The 16253-nt window shown below is 40.4% G+C and overlaps 2 protein-coding genes across 11 annotated transcripts in view; both read right to left on the bottom strand.

Moving 5' to 3' along the window:
* Positions 1 to 106: 106 nt before the first annotated feature.
* Positions 107 to 12686, bottom strand: golm2 (golgi membrane protein 2). 5 transcript variants are annotated; one of them, XR_006843372.1, is made up of 11 exons: positions 11563 to 12686; positions 6996 to 7050; positions 6719 to 6821; positions 6437 to 6527; positions 6140 to 6263; positions 5809 to 5892; positions 4642 to 4920; positions 4012 to 4149; positions 2236 to 2403; positions 1009 to 1141; positions 107 to 672 (listed from the first exon to the last, which is right to left on the bottom strand). XR_006843372.1 is itself a non-coding variant. In XM_046388988.1 (10 exons), exons 1-10 carry the CDS (start codon positions 11887 to 11889, stop codon positions 1065 to 1067), a joined length of 1446 nt encoding a protein of 481 aa, XP_046244944.1. In that variant the 5' UTR covers positions 11890 to 12686; the 3' UTR covers positions 107 to 1064. The 5 variants fall into 5 exon arrangements, 4 of the variants coding, with proteins under 4 accessions (XP_046244944.1, XP_046244951.1, XP_046244967.1 ...); XM_046388988.1 differs by having other exon boundaries at positions 107 to 1141; XM_046388995.1 differs by having other exon boundaries at positions 107 to 1141; positions 5809 to 5889.
* A 1107-nt stretch (positions 12687 to 13793) lies between these two features.
* fam189a1 (family with sequence similarity 189 member A1) overlaps positions 13794 to 16253 on the bottom strand; it is a 73511-nt gene continuing 71051 nt past the window's right edge. For 5 of the 6 annotated variants that reach the window (XM_046388908.1, XM_046388887.1, XM_046388915.1 and 2 more), the window contains 2 exons: positions 15533 to 15855; positions 13794 to 14649 (listed from right to left, as the gene is read on the bottom strand). In XM_046388908.1, coding sequence (XP_046244864.1) covers positions 14452 to 14649; positions 15533 to 15855 — 521 coding nt within the window. In that variant the 3' untranslated portion in view covers positions 13794 to 14451. The remainder of the gene's footprint in view (positions 14650 to 15532; positions 15856 to 16253) is intronic. The other variant, XM_046388922.1, reaches the window with a different exon arrangement.

The raw sequence follows: 16253 nt of genomic DNA, 5'->3' as shown, positions 1-16253 counted from the left end.
CAGATGTTTTGAAATTAAAAGAAAAGCACAAGACTTTACATTTATGAACTGAAGGCAAACAATTCTGCTCCTACATCAACTCTGAAGCACAATCACAACTGAGAAATGACATGAAGCATCACCTTTAATAAAATTAAATTACATTCAATGTGCCTTTCCATGAGAAATCAATTTTCCTGGCTGAACAAACAGAACTGTGTTCATGTTCATGGATTTCCCTAAAGGTTTCCTCAGTACAAACGGCAACAGTTCAACTACATTATGTACAAAAGACCACATTAATGGAAGCATGTGTACAGAAGGTCATGTCCACATGTGCGTTGTTAATCTTTGCACACTGTGGAGGATACTAACATTGCTCTAAATATTGCTTAAGCATCAGTATTTTGCTCAGTTTAATTATTAAGAAAAAGTTTGAAATTCATGCAATGGCATTATTAGAAAAAATCAGAATGAGGAACACTTTGAGTGTCTGTCTTGAAGAAAACAAATTGATTTAATAGGCCATAAGCAAAGTCCTTGGCATTTGTAATGCATTCCCACTCCTGTAAACGAGGAAAAAAAAAGGTCTTCCATGTACAAGTCCCAAAATTATGTTAGAAAGGCATAATGCCGAATTAGTGTCTTTGATAAACATCTCAGGTGAGGAGTTTTTAATCAAGCCACAGCTACCTGAAAAGGAAAATAGCAAAAACAAAACAGTTTGACCGTGAAGTTCAGGTGTGAGTCAACAGTGCTCTTTTAGATCTCTCCATCATAAACTGAGGCAGTTATCAAATACCAAATCAGTCAGTCTGCAGGATATCATCTCTACTGTCACAACTTAGAACCATTAGCAAATCAACAGTGACTCAGGACAATGCCATGATTTTTTTTTCTTTGTATTAAGTTATTCAGAATTAATTCATTAGTTACAATGTCTGTTCTTCAAAATAGTCCATGACATTGAGGATGCACCCTATAAATTCTTCAACATATTTATGTTCAAACTATTTTGTCAAGAAAGACCTTGGTTGTAGAGGAAGTTCTGAATATTTTTAATGAGTTGGAGTTGGAGTTCCCATTCAAAGAATGTCAATGGCTTGATGTCTTTTCCCATAATCCACAGCACGGTCTCCTTGCATGTCTCGATCATCATCATCTGGGAACAAAAGCATCACAAACATTACAGATTAAGTAATGGACAATACACTATTAATTGCTGTAACAATGCTCCATTATTACATAAGAAAACTGATATTTTTGCATAAAGTGATTGCATATAAAGGCAATAACTTTATAACTTAAAGGCAGTTATTGCATATAATCTATCTTAAGTATGCCCTCAGTATAAATCCAATCACAGTCCAATCAGTGGTTTGGGAAACATGTTACTATACTGAAGATGAAAAAATACAGTGACTCCAGTCTGAAACACTGGCTTTCAGCTTTAACTATGTCTGAAGGTGTTCACTTGCAGTTCCCCTGATTTAGCTACAACATCTTAAGGTAGATGCAATCTAAAACTGGGACAAAACAGTTCAAAACATCTATATAGCAACACAAATATACAGATAAAATAACAAATCACAGCCAAACTGTAAACACTGAGCTAACATGACTGATTTTTTTTCCCAGAAAACACAAATAGCATTTTTCAATGCAGTATTGTTACACTCTCATCAAACTTTAAAATTCTAATCTAATATGGAATCTTAAATTCGAGGCAAGAAACAATAACAAAGAAAAAAAAAACACAGACATGCGTTTCAATATTTCAAGAAGAACACAGACACATTCACAAACACAGTGAGCTATATTTATCTACTGGTATAGATATGGGTCAGATGTTTGGTGGGCACAGACAGGTGGTATAGCTAAAATGAAGCACAGGCAGGAGAGAAAATACTAGGTGGCAAATGAATCACTCTCACAGAACCGTAAGTTCCTGGGTAAAGTTTTTTCTAAAATTTGTTACTGTTTCCATACAGTGAAAATGCCCGATGCAATTCGGTTACTCATACTGAACTGCATGCAAAGCAGTCCTGGTTTGACCCTGAAGGTGTTTTTGTCATATTTCTTAATTATCTGTTGTTCACGGTGGATTCAAGGACCAAACTCAGGGTACTGTGAGCTAACTAACTGTTGATACAAACGCAGGGGGTGAGGCGGCAGGACAGGGGTAGAGGGAAGTAGCAAGGGAGGAATGGTGGATACACATCTGGACAGGCAATCCAGTCCCCCGACCTTGCTCACCTTGTACGTCTTCCTCCCCACCATCACCATCCTCTTCCTCATTGTAGGCCAGCTCGGCCTGCTTGTCGGCCTCATACTCACCCACGTTCCCATCATCCCCATTGTAGTCCGCTAGCTTAGAGCCGTGTTGCGGATCTACTGGGGACTCGTTCTCATCAAAGAAACGGCCTGCAGGAGGCAAAGAAGGGCCTCATCAGGAAGGGAGGGAAGCGAAGGCAGTTGTAGGCAGACAGGAAGGAATGGGTGAAATACTGCATAATGAATGCATGAAGGAATAAGTGATCGCATGAAGAGACAGACAAAAGAAAAGGAAGATCGGGTGAATGGACACATGGTGGCAGACGCTGATGAGAAGACACGTGTTTTCGAACAGTAAAGGTAAGCCAATCATGGACTTGGGAGTAGAGTGTCAAGTGAAAACAAATGGGTCTCTGTTGTAATGTTGGAGTGTTTCAAGTCGTGAGTACTGAGAGCTAATTGAGTTATGGGTTTAATCATAAGTACAATCCAATCAGTGAAACACAACAGCCCTGCTGTAAATCCTATCTTGAGTTTAGTTTTTGTGGGTACAGTGAGAAGTGTTGATTCAACTTGAGGGTAAATCTGAAGGTCATAGATACAGTAAATACGCTGTTTTGTTGAGCTGAGTGTTTCTAACACATTCTCCACCTCTATTAACTCATGTGAGGAAGGCAGCAAATCACAAACACCCCAGTTCAATGGAGATTCAGGTACAGATGCCTGTTTAGACTGACCATTATACCTTCAGATGTTGGAAGAAAATAGAGGATTTTATATGCTTAAAAAAAACAACAACAAAAAAAACCAACAATATTTGATGTGTGTTAGAATATAAGTGTAAAATGTCTTTTTATAACAAAATATGTACAATGTACAAATATACTCAAATTTTGGTTTTACTCTCTTGTTTGCAATGGCTGTCCAATCTCTATCACACAAACATCTGAAGTTGTTTCTGTTCTTCTCTCGCCTACTACAAGTTTGAGATTACACTGTTGATCACGACAGGACTGGGTGGGGACTCGAGATGCACTGAGCCAGGCAGTGTCTTTCCACTGCTAATGTCTAGTGAGCACCAGACATTGCCAAAAGCGAGATATGTGGTGGGTGTTGGGTGTTAATTTGCCATAATAAGATGCAAGTGTAAAGAGATCAGAGGCAGAAGATTAGAAGGAAAAACAAAATGAAGACGTGGACTGAATACAATCTGTGTTTTTAGCAGCAGAGCCGCACAGGGTGAGGTTGATGCGTAAGGGGGATGAAAGAAGAGAACATATGAGAACAGGGGAGAAGGAGGGAGAAAATGCAGCAGAGCAGAGCAAAAGCCAGGCAGCAGGACAGGATCATCTGGGAACCAGGTGTATGTCATTTGTCTCCTCTCCTCTGCAACAGAGCTCTCTCTCTCTACGCCCTCACAGTGCTCCTACTCATATTCAGACATGACTAACAGTCAAAGTGGCGTCAAATAGAAAAAGGGGCGTGACCAGTTAGCAGTGGGCAAACTTCGCACTGGTGGCACGACACCAAATTGTAATTTCCGCTCTGCGTTGACACACATTGCAGCTGGGAGGCAGGAGCTAAGCGCAAAGGCAGAGCTAACAAGAACAGTTGTGATTATACTTATCGTTTCATATGAAATGTTATTTTCCCCCACTCTTTCAAATTCATTCAGAAATCAACAGGTTGATAAAAACTACCAACCATGCCTTGTAGATTACAGCAGTCCATTTTTCAAAGTGTTTTGGGGGAACTCACTTTGGCGGTGGTGTACTGGCTCTGCCGGAGCTTGATCTTTGGCGCGGTGAGGCTGGATGGGGTTGGGCACCTGGGCTGGGTTGGGGGGCAAAGGAATCCCCTTCAAGTGTTCGCTGTTACCCATGACATTATCAGGAGCTGACGATAAGAAAGAGACTTCTGTTTATATGATCAAAAGTCAAATATCAAAACAGCTAACATGTTGTTACACAACAGAAAAGTGGGAAAATCTGCAAACCAACTTCTCACCTGCTCTGGCTAACTTTCCTGAGCTACAACATGATTACTCCACAAACAGGAACAAATTAATGCATTTTATAACCTTTTGTTCATAAAGCACAGTATGGTAAATTTACTATATCTGCATTCATTAATGTTGCACCTTATGTTTTGAAAGCGGTTACACAACACTGGGAAAAACGCAAAAGTACTGCAGACAGAAAACAGTTCTCTGCTCCGGCCTTCAAATAACTAAAGATTCAGTGGAAAAAAAAAAAAAAATCAAAGCATTAAATCAACAGTTCAGCGAAGCCTGAGAAAGAATTATCACATGCAAAATCCAACACCCAACATCAAAAAACAGACAAATCATAATTGATACTCATAATATGAATATGGTGCAATCAGTACCTCGAAGTTGTCTTTGTTGTTCTCCCAGCTCGTCTGCCTTGATACCTGCCTTGTTATCTTCTTCAAACACTACCGCCTTCCCTGCCTGTTTGACAATGCCCGGAGGTGCAACCACTGCTGCTCGGCCATCAACTTTGTCCTGCTGGAGCTTGGGCTGATCCAGGGACAATCCCTGGCCCCCAGGGCCATCAGCTGCCCCGACTCCCGGTCCAACACCTGCTCCCACAACTACATCAGGGGCATCAACTTGCTTCTGAGTGATGGCTGGTTTCTTCAAGGCTGAGAGTGGCAAACAAAGATAGCTTTTTGGTATTTGGAAGCACAGCAACAGAAAGCAGTCTTTTCTTTCCACGGTCACCGAACATGTGAGAGAGAGGGAGGCATTTCAGGACCCTGCCACATTGTTATGCACAGTAGTAGATGATTGTGAGTCACATCAAGGGCCTGATATAGAAATAATGTGCACACACAAAACCCTGTGTATGCCTTCTCACGTACATAAACTGAACTTTATAAAAGACACTTGAGCAATAAAAATGTGCATACATCACCAATATTTTTCCAAGAGATAACTGCAAGTGAAACAATGAGGTGGACATTAAATATAAGATGAGAGATGCAACCTCAGAATAAAATACTGATTAAAAGTGACATATTTTGTCATTGGAGGGAACTCACTCCAGGCTGTTTGCCAGTTCTTATGTAAAAGTGCAAATATAAACTTAGATTTAATTGCTTTCTAAGCCTCCCTGATGCATCACAGTCAGTTGAAGTGTATTGTGCTTCGCTCGTCAGGCCTAATGACTGGTGGAGCTGGCACAAGTATGAATACAAAAACAGATGTTTAGGGTGTTTCTGCATGCACTTATGGATAACTGCAGGAGTGGAAATGAAGTTTATACATGAGTGCCCTTTTCCACAATGACTGAGATTTATAAAAGAGAATCAGTCATATGCTCAGACTTATATATCCATGTTCAAAACCCCATTGGTCTATTTACTAGTGTAGGGATCACCTTCATTATGGTTTTAGTTGACCTTACTCTGCTATGTCAAAAATCAGTTAAACTGTCACTGTATATAATTTTACATAACTTTCCTTACTCAGTAATTCACTGGGTTTGGAAACCTAAAGGTGGCTCTTGACAGTTTAGGTCCATTGCTTACCAAATTGTACGTCATCCATTTTTCCCACCTCACTGTCTTCAATACCAGGCATGCCAGCATCACTGCCAGGCTTACCCATCTCTTCTATAACAGAGAAGAAGGAACATGAGTTAGGTTGTGTATATGTTGACATTAAAATAGTCTGCAGTGTTCCCTGTTATTCAGCGACTTAAGCAGGAACAACATGAAGAAGAGCATAATCATCATATCAATGAATTTTCTGCAGTGTTTATATGAGCAACTGGTGCATGTGCATTTTCTTAAAGCAGTCAAATACTACATTTACCATGTAAGTGCACAGCAATATAAGGAAGAACAGTGAAGACAGTACCTTTTAAATCAGGACTGTCACGTCGGTGAGTGGCCACTGTATGGCGCTCTCCAACCATCTCTCCACCAGGTGCTACATCTGCATGTCTAGCTGCCACTACGCCCTTCTGGCCACCCATCGCCGCCTGAGGAATGATCAGGATTGAATCATATGAAAAACGTAAAGAGGAAGAAGAAACTCTGTTTCCTTTACGTTTCACAGTGTCCCAGCTTTTTTGGAATCAGGGTTGTGCCATCAGTACATCTGTCCCCAGCAACAAGTCCCCTTGAGTACAGAATGTATTTTATCAATACTAACCTGTCTTAGTTTTGATGCTTCTTCCTCCAGAGTCTTTTTTGTGTCTTCATATTCATCTTTTAGCTGTGCAATCTGACGTCCACACTGTAAACTAGTAAACACATATTCCTTGTAAATTTCAACATACTATAAAACGGACTGAATTGAAAAATGGCTAAACTGGACAAGGATATAGAAGATGAAGATAACCAATGACCAATGACTTAATATCACCTGATTTTAGCGAGTATTAACTTTAAAAAACTACTGTCCTAGTAACTGATCATTTAAGATTTGACATACCTCTCATACTCTAGTTTTCTTTCCAAGGTAGTGCTATTTTTCTTCACTTCTCGTAGCTGCTCTTCCTGTTTCATGAACTCCTGCTTGAGGTCCTTTAGCTGCTCTGTTTGCAGCAACACCAACACACACACAATATGGTGGAGAGTTTTAGTTCTTGTCTGTTACATGAACCACAATGCCTCTTAAAGAGAATTTGTCTTCTTTGTCTAGTCTTTTCAAATCACTGACTGAGAGATCTTTGTGTTTGAGAGTACTCTGTACAGTCAAGGAGTCCTACCTTTCAGCCTCTGGATTTCTGTCATTTGGGCTGTAACATCATTCTGCAGCTTCATCTGTGCAGGAGAGAAAAAAAAAACAAGTTCAGAATCTTATCAGCTGAGGAAAGCTACTACATTTTGACTACATTTTGAGTATATTAAGAGTTTTCCTGGTAAGCCATACACCATCCCCTCCAAAAGTATTGGAACCGAAAGTCCATTGCATTTGTTTTTGATGTGTACTGAACAGATATTGGTTTAAGCTCAAAAGACCAATATGAGATGAAAGTTCAGAATTTCAGATTTTATTTCCTTGTGTTTACATCCAGATCACATAAATAGCATAGGAGAGAACACCCTACATGCCAGATCACCCAAATTTTCAGTGAGCAAAAGTATTGGAACATGTAACTAACAGGTCCAGTGAGACTAAGACAATTTGTTTTGTCATTTGTTTCAACATCCCTTGTTTGCAATAATTACGTCAAGCATGTGGTTTCTTATTTCGATATACTATTCCAGGCTTTTACTGCAGCCTCCTTCAGTTGTCGATTGTTTGGGCGAGTTTCTCCCTTCAGTCTCCTCTTCAGCAGCTGAAATGCATGTTCTATTAGGTTCAGGTTTGGTCAGACTTGGCCAGTCTAAAACTTTCCACTTTTTCCCCCTCTTCTGAAGTCCCTTGCTGAGTTGGCAGTGTGTTTTGGATCATTGTCTTGCTGCAAGATGAAGCTCCTTCCAATTAGTTTTGATGCATTTCTCTGTAAAGTGGTAGCTAAAATGCTTTTTGTACATCTCTGAATTCATTCTGCTGCTACCATCACAAGTTAGATCACCAATAAGGATCAGTGAGCCTGTTCTAGGTGCAACTTTGTTCCAAAACTTTTGTGGCTCATCTCCGTACTTTCTTACAAATTCCAACCTAGCTTTTCAATTCCTACTGCTGATGAAGGTTTTGAATCTTGTGGTACGGCCTTAATATTTCTGCTCATGAAGTCTTCTCCGAATGGTGGATAGTGATCCCTTCACCCCTGCTCTGTGGAGGTTGTTGTTGATGTCGCTTGACTGTTGCACATATGTCAAACTGGTCCACAGGAGGGCCGGTGTGGCTGCAGGTTTTTGTGCCAACCAACCAAGAGCACACCGTTTGACCAATCAACTGTCTGAAGACGGAGATCAGTTGATTAAATGAGTCAAGTCTGGTGTGCTGCTACTTGGTTGAAAAGAAAACCTGCAGCCACACCGGCCCTCCTGTGGACCAGTTTGACATGCCTGGTTTAGGGTTTTTTCTTCACAGCTCTTACAATCATTCTGTCAACAACCGTTGTTGTTTTGCTCAGTCGACCTGCTCTCTGTATGTTGCCCAGTACACCAGTGATTTCTTCTTTTTTTTCAGGGCATTCCCAGTTGTTGTGTTGGCTATGCCCGGAGTGTGTCCAATGCCTCTGATTGATTTTCCCAGATTGAAAATGGCTTGTTTTTCTCCCACGGACAGCTCTTATTTTGATGTATGCTTTTGTAACACAAAATGCAGTCTTCACAGTTATACGCAAGGCTACATCCAAGTGTAGTCATTTAGAGCCCTTTACCGTTTCAACAATTAATATCACAGGACACATCTGGATGACAAAACACCCGTCAGTGACATGTTCCAATACTTTGGGTCACTGAAAATTTGGGTGGGTGATCTGGCACGAAAGGTGCTCTCTCTCCAACGCTGTTGTGATCTGGATGTAAATACCAGGGAAAAAAGGTGAAAAAGCTGAAAACTGTGCAACTGTGCATTATCCTAAATGGCACCAGAAAAATTAGGAAGAACAGGTTTGACACAGTTAAGCCTTATACAATGCCTTACAAAAGTATTGGAACAGTAAGGCAATTTCATTTGTTTTTGCTGTATACTGAACACATTTTGGTTTAAGATCAAAAGACCAATATGAGATGAAAGTTCAAAATTCAGAATCAGAAGTAGAAACTTACTTTACTTTATCAACCTTGTAACAAACACAATTTCCCCCAGGTACCGTAAATCATTTCTGATTCTGTCATCAGTACACAGCAAAAACATATGAAATGGTCTTGCTGTTCCAATACTTTTGGAGGCCATCGTAGATGGGTAAACTTTGCAACTGTGCATTATCCTTAATGGCAACAGAAAAATGAAGAGGAACAGGTTTATCTTGATTTTCTGTGCAACAAGGCTTTAAAATTAGCAACTGCTACAAGGCAATGAGTTCCTGTGTACCAAAACCAGTACGGGGTGTTAGATGTTAGCTATGGGATTCAAAAATGAAGAATCTCAGTCAACTGAAAAAGTGCCTTTCTAACATGCTGAAAACAGAAGCTGATGACTCATACAAAGCTTAAGCAGCCTTTTTGTAGGCACTTTACTTACACCAAACAGGACAATAAAACCTCCCATACATGGTGATGGAATCCAATACAACAGCTCTGTAGTAACCTGGAAAGATGTGAAACTGTACCTGCAGCCCACACTGTTGGCTGCACTTTATTTTATGTTTTAATAAAACACAACCTGTAATATTTCCTTTTTTCACATGAAAAAGATCTTCCCAATTCCCAAAAACTTTCCCCTTTGGAATCCACTGTGACTGTCTTTGAATGAGTTACAACTGACTGAAACAGAAGACAGTGATGAAAGAGAGGACAGGAAATCCAGCATCAGTGTCAACTGCCAGATTAGAGCTTCATTATGTCATACTCTCACTGGTGGTAGACGGCTTCCCTCTGCAGCCTGCTGAAATGGGCTGCAGAAAAAAACAACATGGCCAGACTGTTTACAGACTGAATGAAGAACTGTAATGATTCATTCTTGCGCCTAAAGGACACAAGACTGTATATATGGGCTGTGTATTATATATATATATATATATTTTTTTTTACTGTATGGAAGCCAGTTAAGACTGAACCAGCAGTGCTTTTCTGCACTGCAGAACATTTACTGTACGTAGCAAACATCCGTATTGAAACAGGATTGGGCTGTTGACAAAAGAAAGGAGTGGACCAACTGGTATTCAACACTTAACCTTTATCTTGATTACGGAAGCAGGAACAGGAACCTGAGATTACAACAAAGAAGCTTGGATGCTTAGCCTCATCTTTATTCCACACTTCACCTTCTATGCCATACTCCAAAAAATCTGGGTTGTGACTTTTAAAATCTCTCATACAGTGCCAAACAATTCAGCTGCTAAGAGGAACATAAAACAGTCAGTTAAACATCTCAGCTTGCAGCAACAGTCAGAACAAAGGGCTAATTGTTACAGCGCTGTTGTCTTGCTATGATTTAATCTGACCACAAAATATGAGATTTAGCTCACAGTCGCAGTGTGTGGTGGTCTGCAGGAGAAGATTTTCAGAATATGAAACTGATGCTGCCTCTTGTTGATTTATCGATCTAAATATAAATTTTACACAAATAGGTGATCCATTACAAGCAGAATTAACTTGCTGGTCACTAAGTAACTGTGCTCAAGTAGCTAGGAGAAAGTCTGATGTGGTGTACTCAAGAACAGCTTGTCAAATGTTAAGAAAAACCAACAGGTGTTTACAACCTGGTTGCCCTATAGATGCAAATGTACTTGAGTCTTTTTTCATGTGCAAGTCATTAATTATCAACAGATAAGTGACAAGTTTGCAAATTCAGGATTTAATATTTCCTCGCACAACGCTAAATAAAAAGAGGCATCATGTGTAACGTGTCTGCAAGTCCTACTGGATGAACACCGCATACCAGCCATTTGACTATGACAATATGTCATATAGAAGATAAACATAAAGTAAACAAATGTATGCCTGTCTATGAAAAAAAAAACATGTTGGACTGGATGCAAATTACAGGAAAATCGCCCTCACAATTGTTGTCTTAATGTCTCCCAGAGCAGCTAGACACACAACACAGTGAACTGTGGCTTGGCCACTGCACAGGACAAAAGGTGGGAGTATCCTGGTGAAGCATACAAACGGGCCACTCACAGTGATTATAAAGCTTCACAAATGCGGAAAAGATGCGGTTAAAAGTAAGCATTGGGAAATAAGTGGCAGTAATGTCGGGACACGTGGATTTCAAAAAATCTAAGCTCAGAAGACTAACTGAGGAAAGCAACACCACCTGGCAAACCAACTCCTTTTCAGCCCACCAAAAATCAGTACTGTGTGAAAAGAATGTGGACCCCCTCATCTGTTCTCATGATTTAGAAAACTAAAACAATATTAAAGCACTTGAGAGCTATGAGCGATGATTTCTCCGGAAAAATACTAGGCTGGTGGACAGAACTCAAGCAGGAGTTCCCAACCAAGGATGAGTTGCATTATCGTCATTAAGCTACTCAAGACAAACCACTGCCTTCTTCATTTAATCTTTAAAGTAGGTGTGACATGCACGACAGACCTGCCTGACTAGTGTTGTGAAATAAGCAATGAACCTGCTTTGTCATTATATTCTTCCTTTGCCATTATACTGTGCTATTTGCTTTCTCAGAGAAACTTCAGTCCAGTAAATACACAGTAATATTTAACTTCTTTTTAACTTCTTCAGACCAGTGATGTGATCAGGCATTTCTACTATACCTTATCATCAGTGCACTTTTTGATGAGAGCCTCTCGGGCCTGTAGCTTGCCCTCCAGGACGTTGTAGTCTCCATCCTTCTGGTCGATCTGCTTCCTGTGCGTGTCCACCTGCACCATAAGCTCCGAGTTCCGCTTCTCCAGCCGACTCCGCGCCGCGTCCGTCCGCTTCACCTGCGTCTGTGCCTCCGCCAGCTCATCCAGCAAGCGGCCGTGCTTGTTGGACACTGTCCAGTAGTTGAAAGACAGTATAGCGATGATCACCATCAAAAAGATGAGGATGAAGGACGGGAGGCGGCCTCCCCGTCGGTTTGCACCAAATCCAACCATTTCAAAAATAAAGCGTATCGTAACTTTAAGCTGTTACCGCAACATACAAAGCTCAACGGTAGTATTCTCCTGCTGTAAAACACATCCGTCTACGTGACATGCCGCGTCTATGCGGCAACCGTTCGCAAATGAAGACACTACACCGACAGACAGTCATGAATGTCCAAGACTTTTCACATTTCTACTGATTTTCACGCTCCTTCCTCCTTCCGCACACTGGACATCTTCTCTGCAACTCTCCCGATGTCAGTGGGGTAAATGAAATACGCCCGCAGGGACGTGGCCTAGCTCAGCTGGCAACGTTAAACACAGCAGACGAGACGTGGACAGCTACACGGCACCGTGGCAGTGAGGAGAGCAAACACAAACCACACAGCTAGCCATATAACCTTAGCCCTTGGCTACTCCCGTTTTTCCGTAGTTCTGTGGTGTGCCCCGCAGGACTGCACAGCCGGACGTCTGGAGCTCCTTTTATCACAGAACCATCGTCAAATAAGACCACTGATGATTTTCGATTCCGACCTCAAGTTAATGTTAGCTCTCATTGACGTTAACGCTGCCCGGCTATGCACTTCACAATAGCTAGCAATGGTAGATGCGTGAACACAATTAGCTACTGCCAGACAAAAAAGTATCTATTCTTGCGGAGAACGGATATAACCCAGGTGATTTAGCTGACTAAACCCTAACAAAACACCACGACACAATCTTTGTTTTTCAATCTCCAGGACTCGCTGTCTATCAAACGTGATAGCTGCGTTGTGTGAAGCTAGCTGTAAACTGTTTGCGTGGTTTCCGCCCCCTGTTACCTAAATGCAAATACATTTCAAAATAAAAGTCAGAATTTTAGCAGCACGAAGAAAACAAAGTATTTTCCTCACAGGTTCCGCGAGTTATGCCCGAAAACCGGAAGTACAAGACTGAATGGAAGAACACTTTATAGTTATAATGAAAAAAGAGCAAGATTTAATTATGTATTCCTAGTTTGGAAATTAAGCAAGCGTGCTTGTTAGTGTTGAGAACATAAGCCTTCATATGTATTGGAACGACACTATTTCAAAGTGTATTCAGTCCATTCAAATGAATGAAAATGGGAATATTCGTCAGTAGTTTATCAGCAGCAGAAATAAAAATCAAGTGTGTAAACCCAGACACAACGAGTGAAGATAATGTATTTTCTTTTTGTGAAAAAATTAGGACCGCCATTCTCAATGGTTAAGCAACATTATGAAGCTTTTCTTTTTCACATAATCATATATAAACAGCTGTCTGACCTCTCATTTCTTTTAAAACTGTTGATGACACTTCTTCCTAAATTACTGTTGGCATCGTGGTAGCACTCTGCGCACTGACTAACTGAAAAGCCAACGTGCTGAATACCATTGTACCTATAAATTGTAAAATGTAGTCATTTGTAAAATTAGTCATTTAGAGATGGTATGTATGCACCAGGTAAATCAGATAAGGACTCGCTGGATTCTTTCCACCTTAAATAAGTTGTATTCATTTGAAGATAACTCAGTTCACTCATTGGCTCATGACTTATTATTTTGCCTTCATAAATTTGTTCTAGTGACTGAAAAATTGCCAGCAACAGTCACAAGTGTGAAATGTAGGCAGTTCCACATAGGGAAAAGTCTGAAAAATCATGATGACCTGGAAGCTCTATGGGTATGAGGACCAGTGGTCACAAGTAGACTCTTAACAACAACTGACTAAAAGAAACATAACACAAAACAACCAAATATTATTAGCTATACCAAATTGGTATTTATGGCAAAACTATTGTATTATCCAGCGTTCCTATTATTTTGCTCACGCAGGTGACTAGATGTTCAAAATGCCAGCAAGCTGACATAAACAATCCAGAAACATTAAGTGAAATAAGAGCACATACCACAAGATACAAAGTCATATTTTATTGTTAACACTGATAAGAATCGTAACACAATGAGGTAAGTTAAATAATCCACATCTGTGATGTTCTTGAACCATCGGTACCACAAAATATTCACCACCCTATCAGTAACAGTTCCACAAAGTCTGCAAACAATGGCTAGTAATGCCCAGTCAGTTCAGTTCACTTCACAGTTTAAAACAAACATATTTCTTGGTTTTCTTATGAGGGCAAGAGGAATAGCGATAACACAATCTCCTTTGTCTTTCAGTCACATCCAAACTTACCAGCTGAGTATTTCTTTCTTCCTTTTTTCTTTTTCTTAGCGATGAAACTTTGTAGAAAAGATCCCCTGAGGGAGGAACATTCTTTTGTTTTTCTGATGAGAAAGAAGCCACTACAGACACTGGCAGGCTCAGTCTGAGTTTGCTACCATTTCTGCTGATGACTTGGCACGGTCTCACAGGGCACTAGGAGATACAGACCATTTCAGTTTGCCTCTGCTGCAGTCACACTGTGAAAATAAATCATCTTTCAATGCTGGAGGAGATATTAATGACTCAACAGACAACTGCTGCACTGCACTGCACAGCACAGCGTGGCTGCAACACCAACAGCCTGAAATGCCCTCAGAGTTTTCATCCAAGTCTTTGTTGGGAGAGTGGTCAGAGAATCGTCTCTTTGCACTCAAGGCTTTGTTCAGAGGAGGGGGAGTCCAGTTGGTTGGTGGAGGCGCTGGTTGTTTGTGGGAAGTGTTTTGGACGGCGCATGGAAGGGGACAAGGTCAAAGCACCGCAGCTCTGAAGATGAAGATCCTCATGGCCGCGCTTCCTAGGGCTGCCGATGATACGCTGAGTCATCATCTGTGCAACAAAAAAATGACCAAGAATAAAAGAGAGACACACAATGCTAGTAGTCTATTTTGTTGTTGTTGTTGTTGTTTTTAAAATAGCAATCATGAGTCTACCAAGCTAGAATACCCTAGTACTACACCACTTTAGTTAATACAACTACATAATAACACTTAAAAAACTGGATGAATTAATCTACATTTTACAACATGTAAAAGTGCTGCACAGGGATAGCTGTGGCTCAGAGGGTACAACATGTGTCACTCTAAAGGCAGGACTGAAGATTTCATTCCCAGATCCTTTACTTGTAGATCTCTGTGTGTATTTCTGATTCCCAAGTTGCTCCGATTGGCATGAGTGAGTGAATGAGAGGCAAATTGTAAAACACTTCATATACATAAGAGCAGTTCTAAAAAAATCAACTTTCTTTCTACTGCTATTGTAGTTATGACGTTGCATACTAACTTACTTTCCTCAAATGTGGAGGCCAGGCTACACTGTGAATTGTATAACCATTATCAGAAAAAGAAGAAATAAACATCAGTTCATTCCAACACCCAGACCACTTCAATTCACCTACTACTAAAAGTGAAAGCTGAGTCAGGTCTAACAAATATGAGATGAGACTGACAACCTTAGTCTGCCACTGTGGAGAAGATAAATAATGACATTGCTTTTCTAAGATGTCACCCTCACTCTCAACCTTTTTTGTTCCACGAATGGTAAGGTTTTTAAAACAACAAAGTTGTCATTCCATTTTCATCCATCTGATACGTTTGTTTTCTTGTCTGCATCTACTATGTACTTTCAGTCTTGTAGGCAGATGCTCACCAGTAAAACCTAAAACCTAAAGTCCTACAAAATGCTGGTTTGGACATTAGACTAATTCAGTTACCTGATCTATGACATTGGCACTAAAAATGGCCTCCTCCATGTGTTTCTCATCTGACTTGATGACACACTTGATGTTGTTAACAACCTGCTGGACTTCAGGAGGTAGACTACAGCTTGAATGCTCCAGGAACTTGGCCACCAGTATTTTGGTGTCTTTGTACATCTTAAGGTCAGCCAGGGAGTGCGGGCGTTCTTGGGAAGAGTGTCTATGCAGGCCTTGAGATTTGAGGTGGATGTCAACTTTCCTTCCTTCCTTTTGCTGCTTCATGACTGATATGTCACTGGGTTTAGCTCCAACAACATCTGTTGAAACATCTGTTGGCTCTGAAGATAAAACAGAGAAACACAGTAAATCACACTGAATATATGAACATATGACACATTCTTATAATCAGCTGAGTTAAAATTGGCTAAAGATTTTTTTCTTTCCAGTTTTATGCATGTTTTTAGATAATCTAGTAGATCTAAAGGGGGTTTAAATTGTTTATTTGGCTTAGAAAATAGTATGAAAATTTGTTCAAACCGTCAAATTCTTCCGGTTATCTAAAAATTAAAAATCAACAAATTTGGAGATAGTATGTGGTTTTCATTGGACAGACTAAACTAACAAACCAGCATTTGTTTCAGTTAGGTTAAATTAGCTTTTCATGCTGCCAGATTTACAGTTTGTCCTTCAGGTCTAACTGTTTTACAACACAAGAAGCTGAATGCTGAGATGTCCC

Source organism: Scatophagus argus, chromosome 1 (assembly GCF_020382885.2).
Source record: "Scatophagus argus isolate fScaArg1 chromosome 1, fScaArg1.pri, whole genome shotgun sequence".
Classification (NCBI taxonomy): Eukaryota; Metazoa; Chordata; class Actinopteri; family Scatophagidae; genus Scatophagus; species Scatophagus argus.
This window is presented reverse-complemented; position numbering and strand designations above follow the sequence as displayed.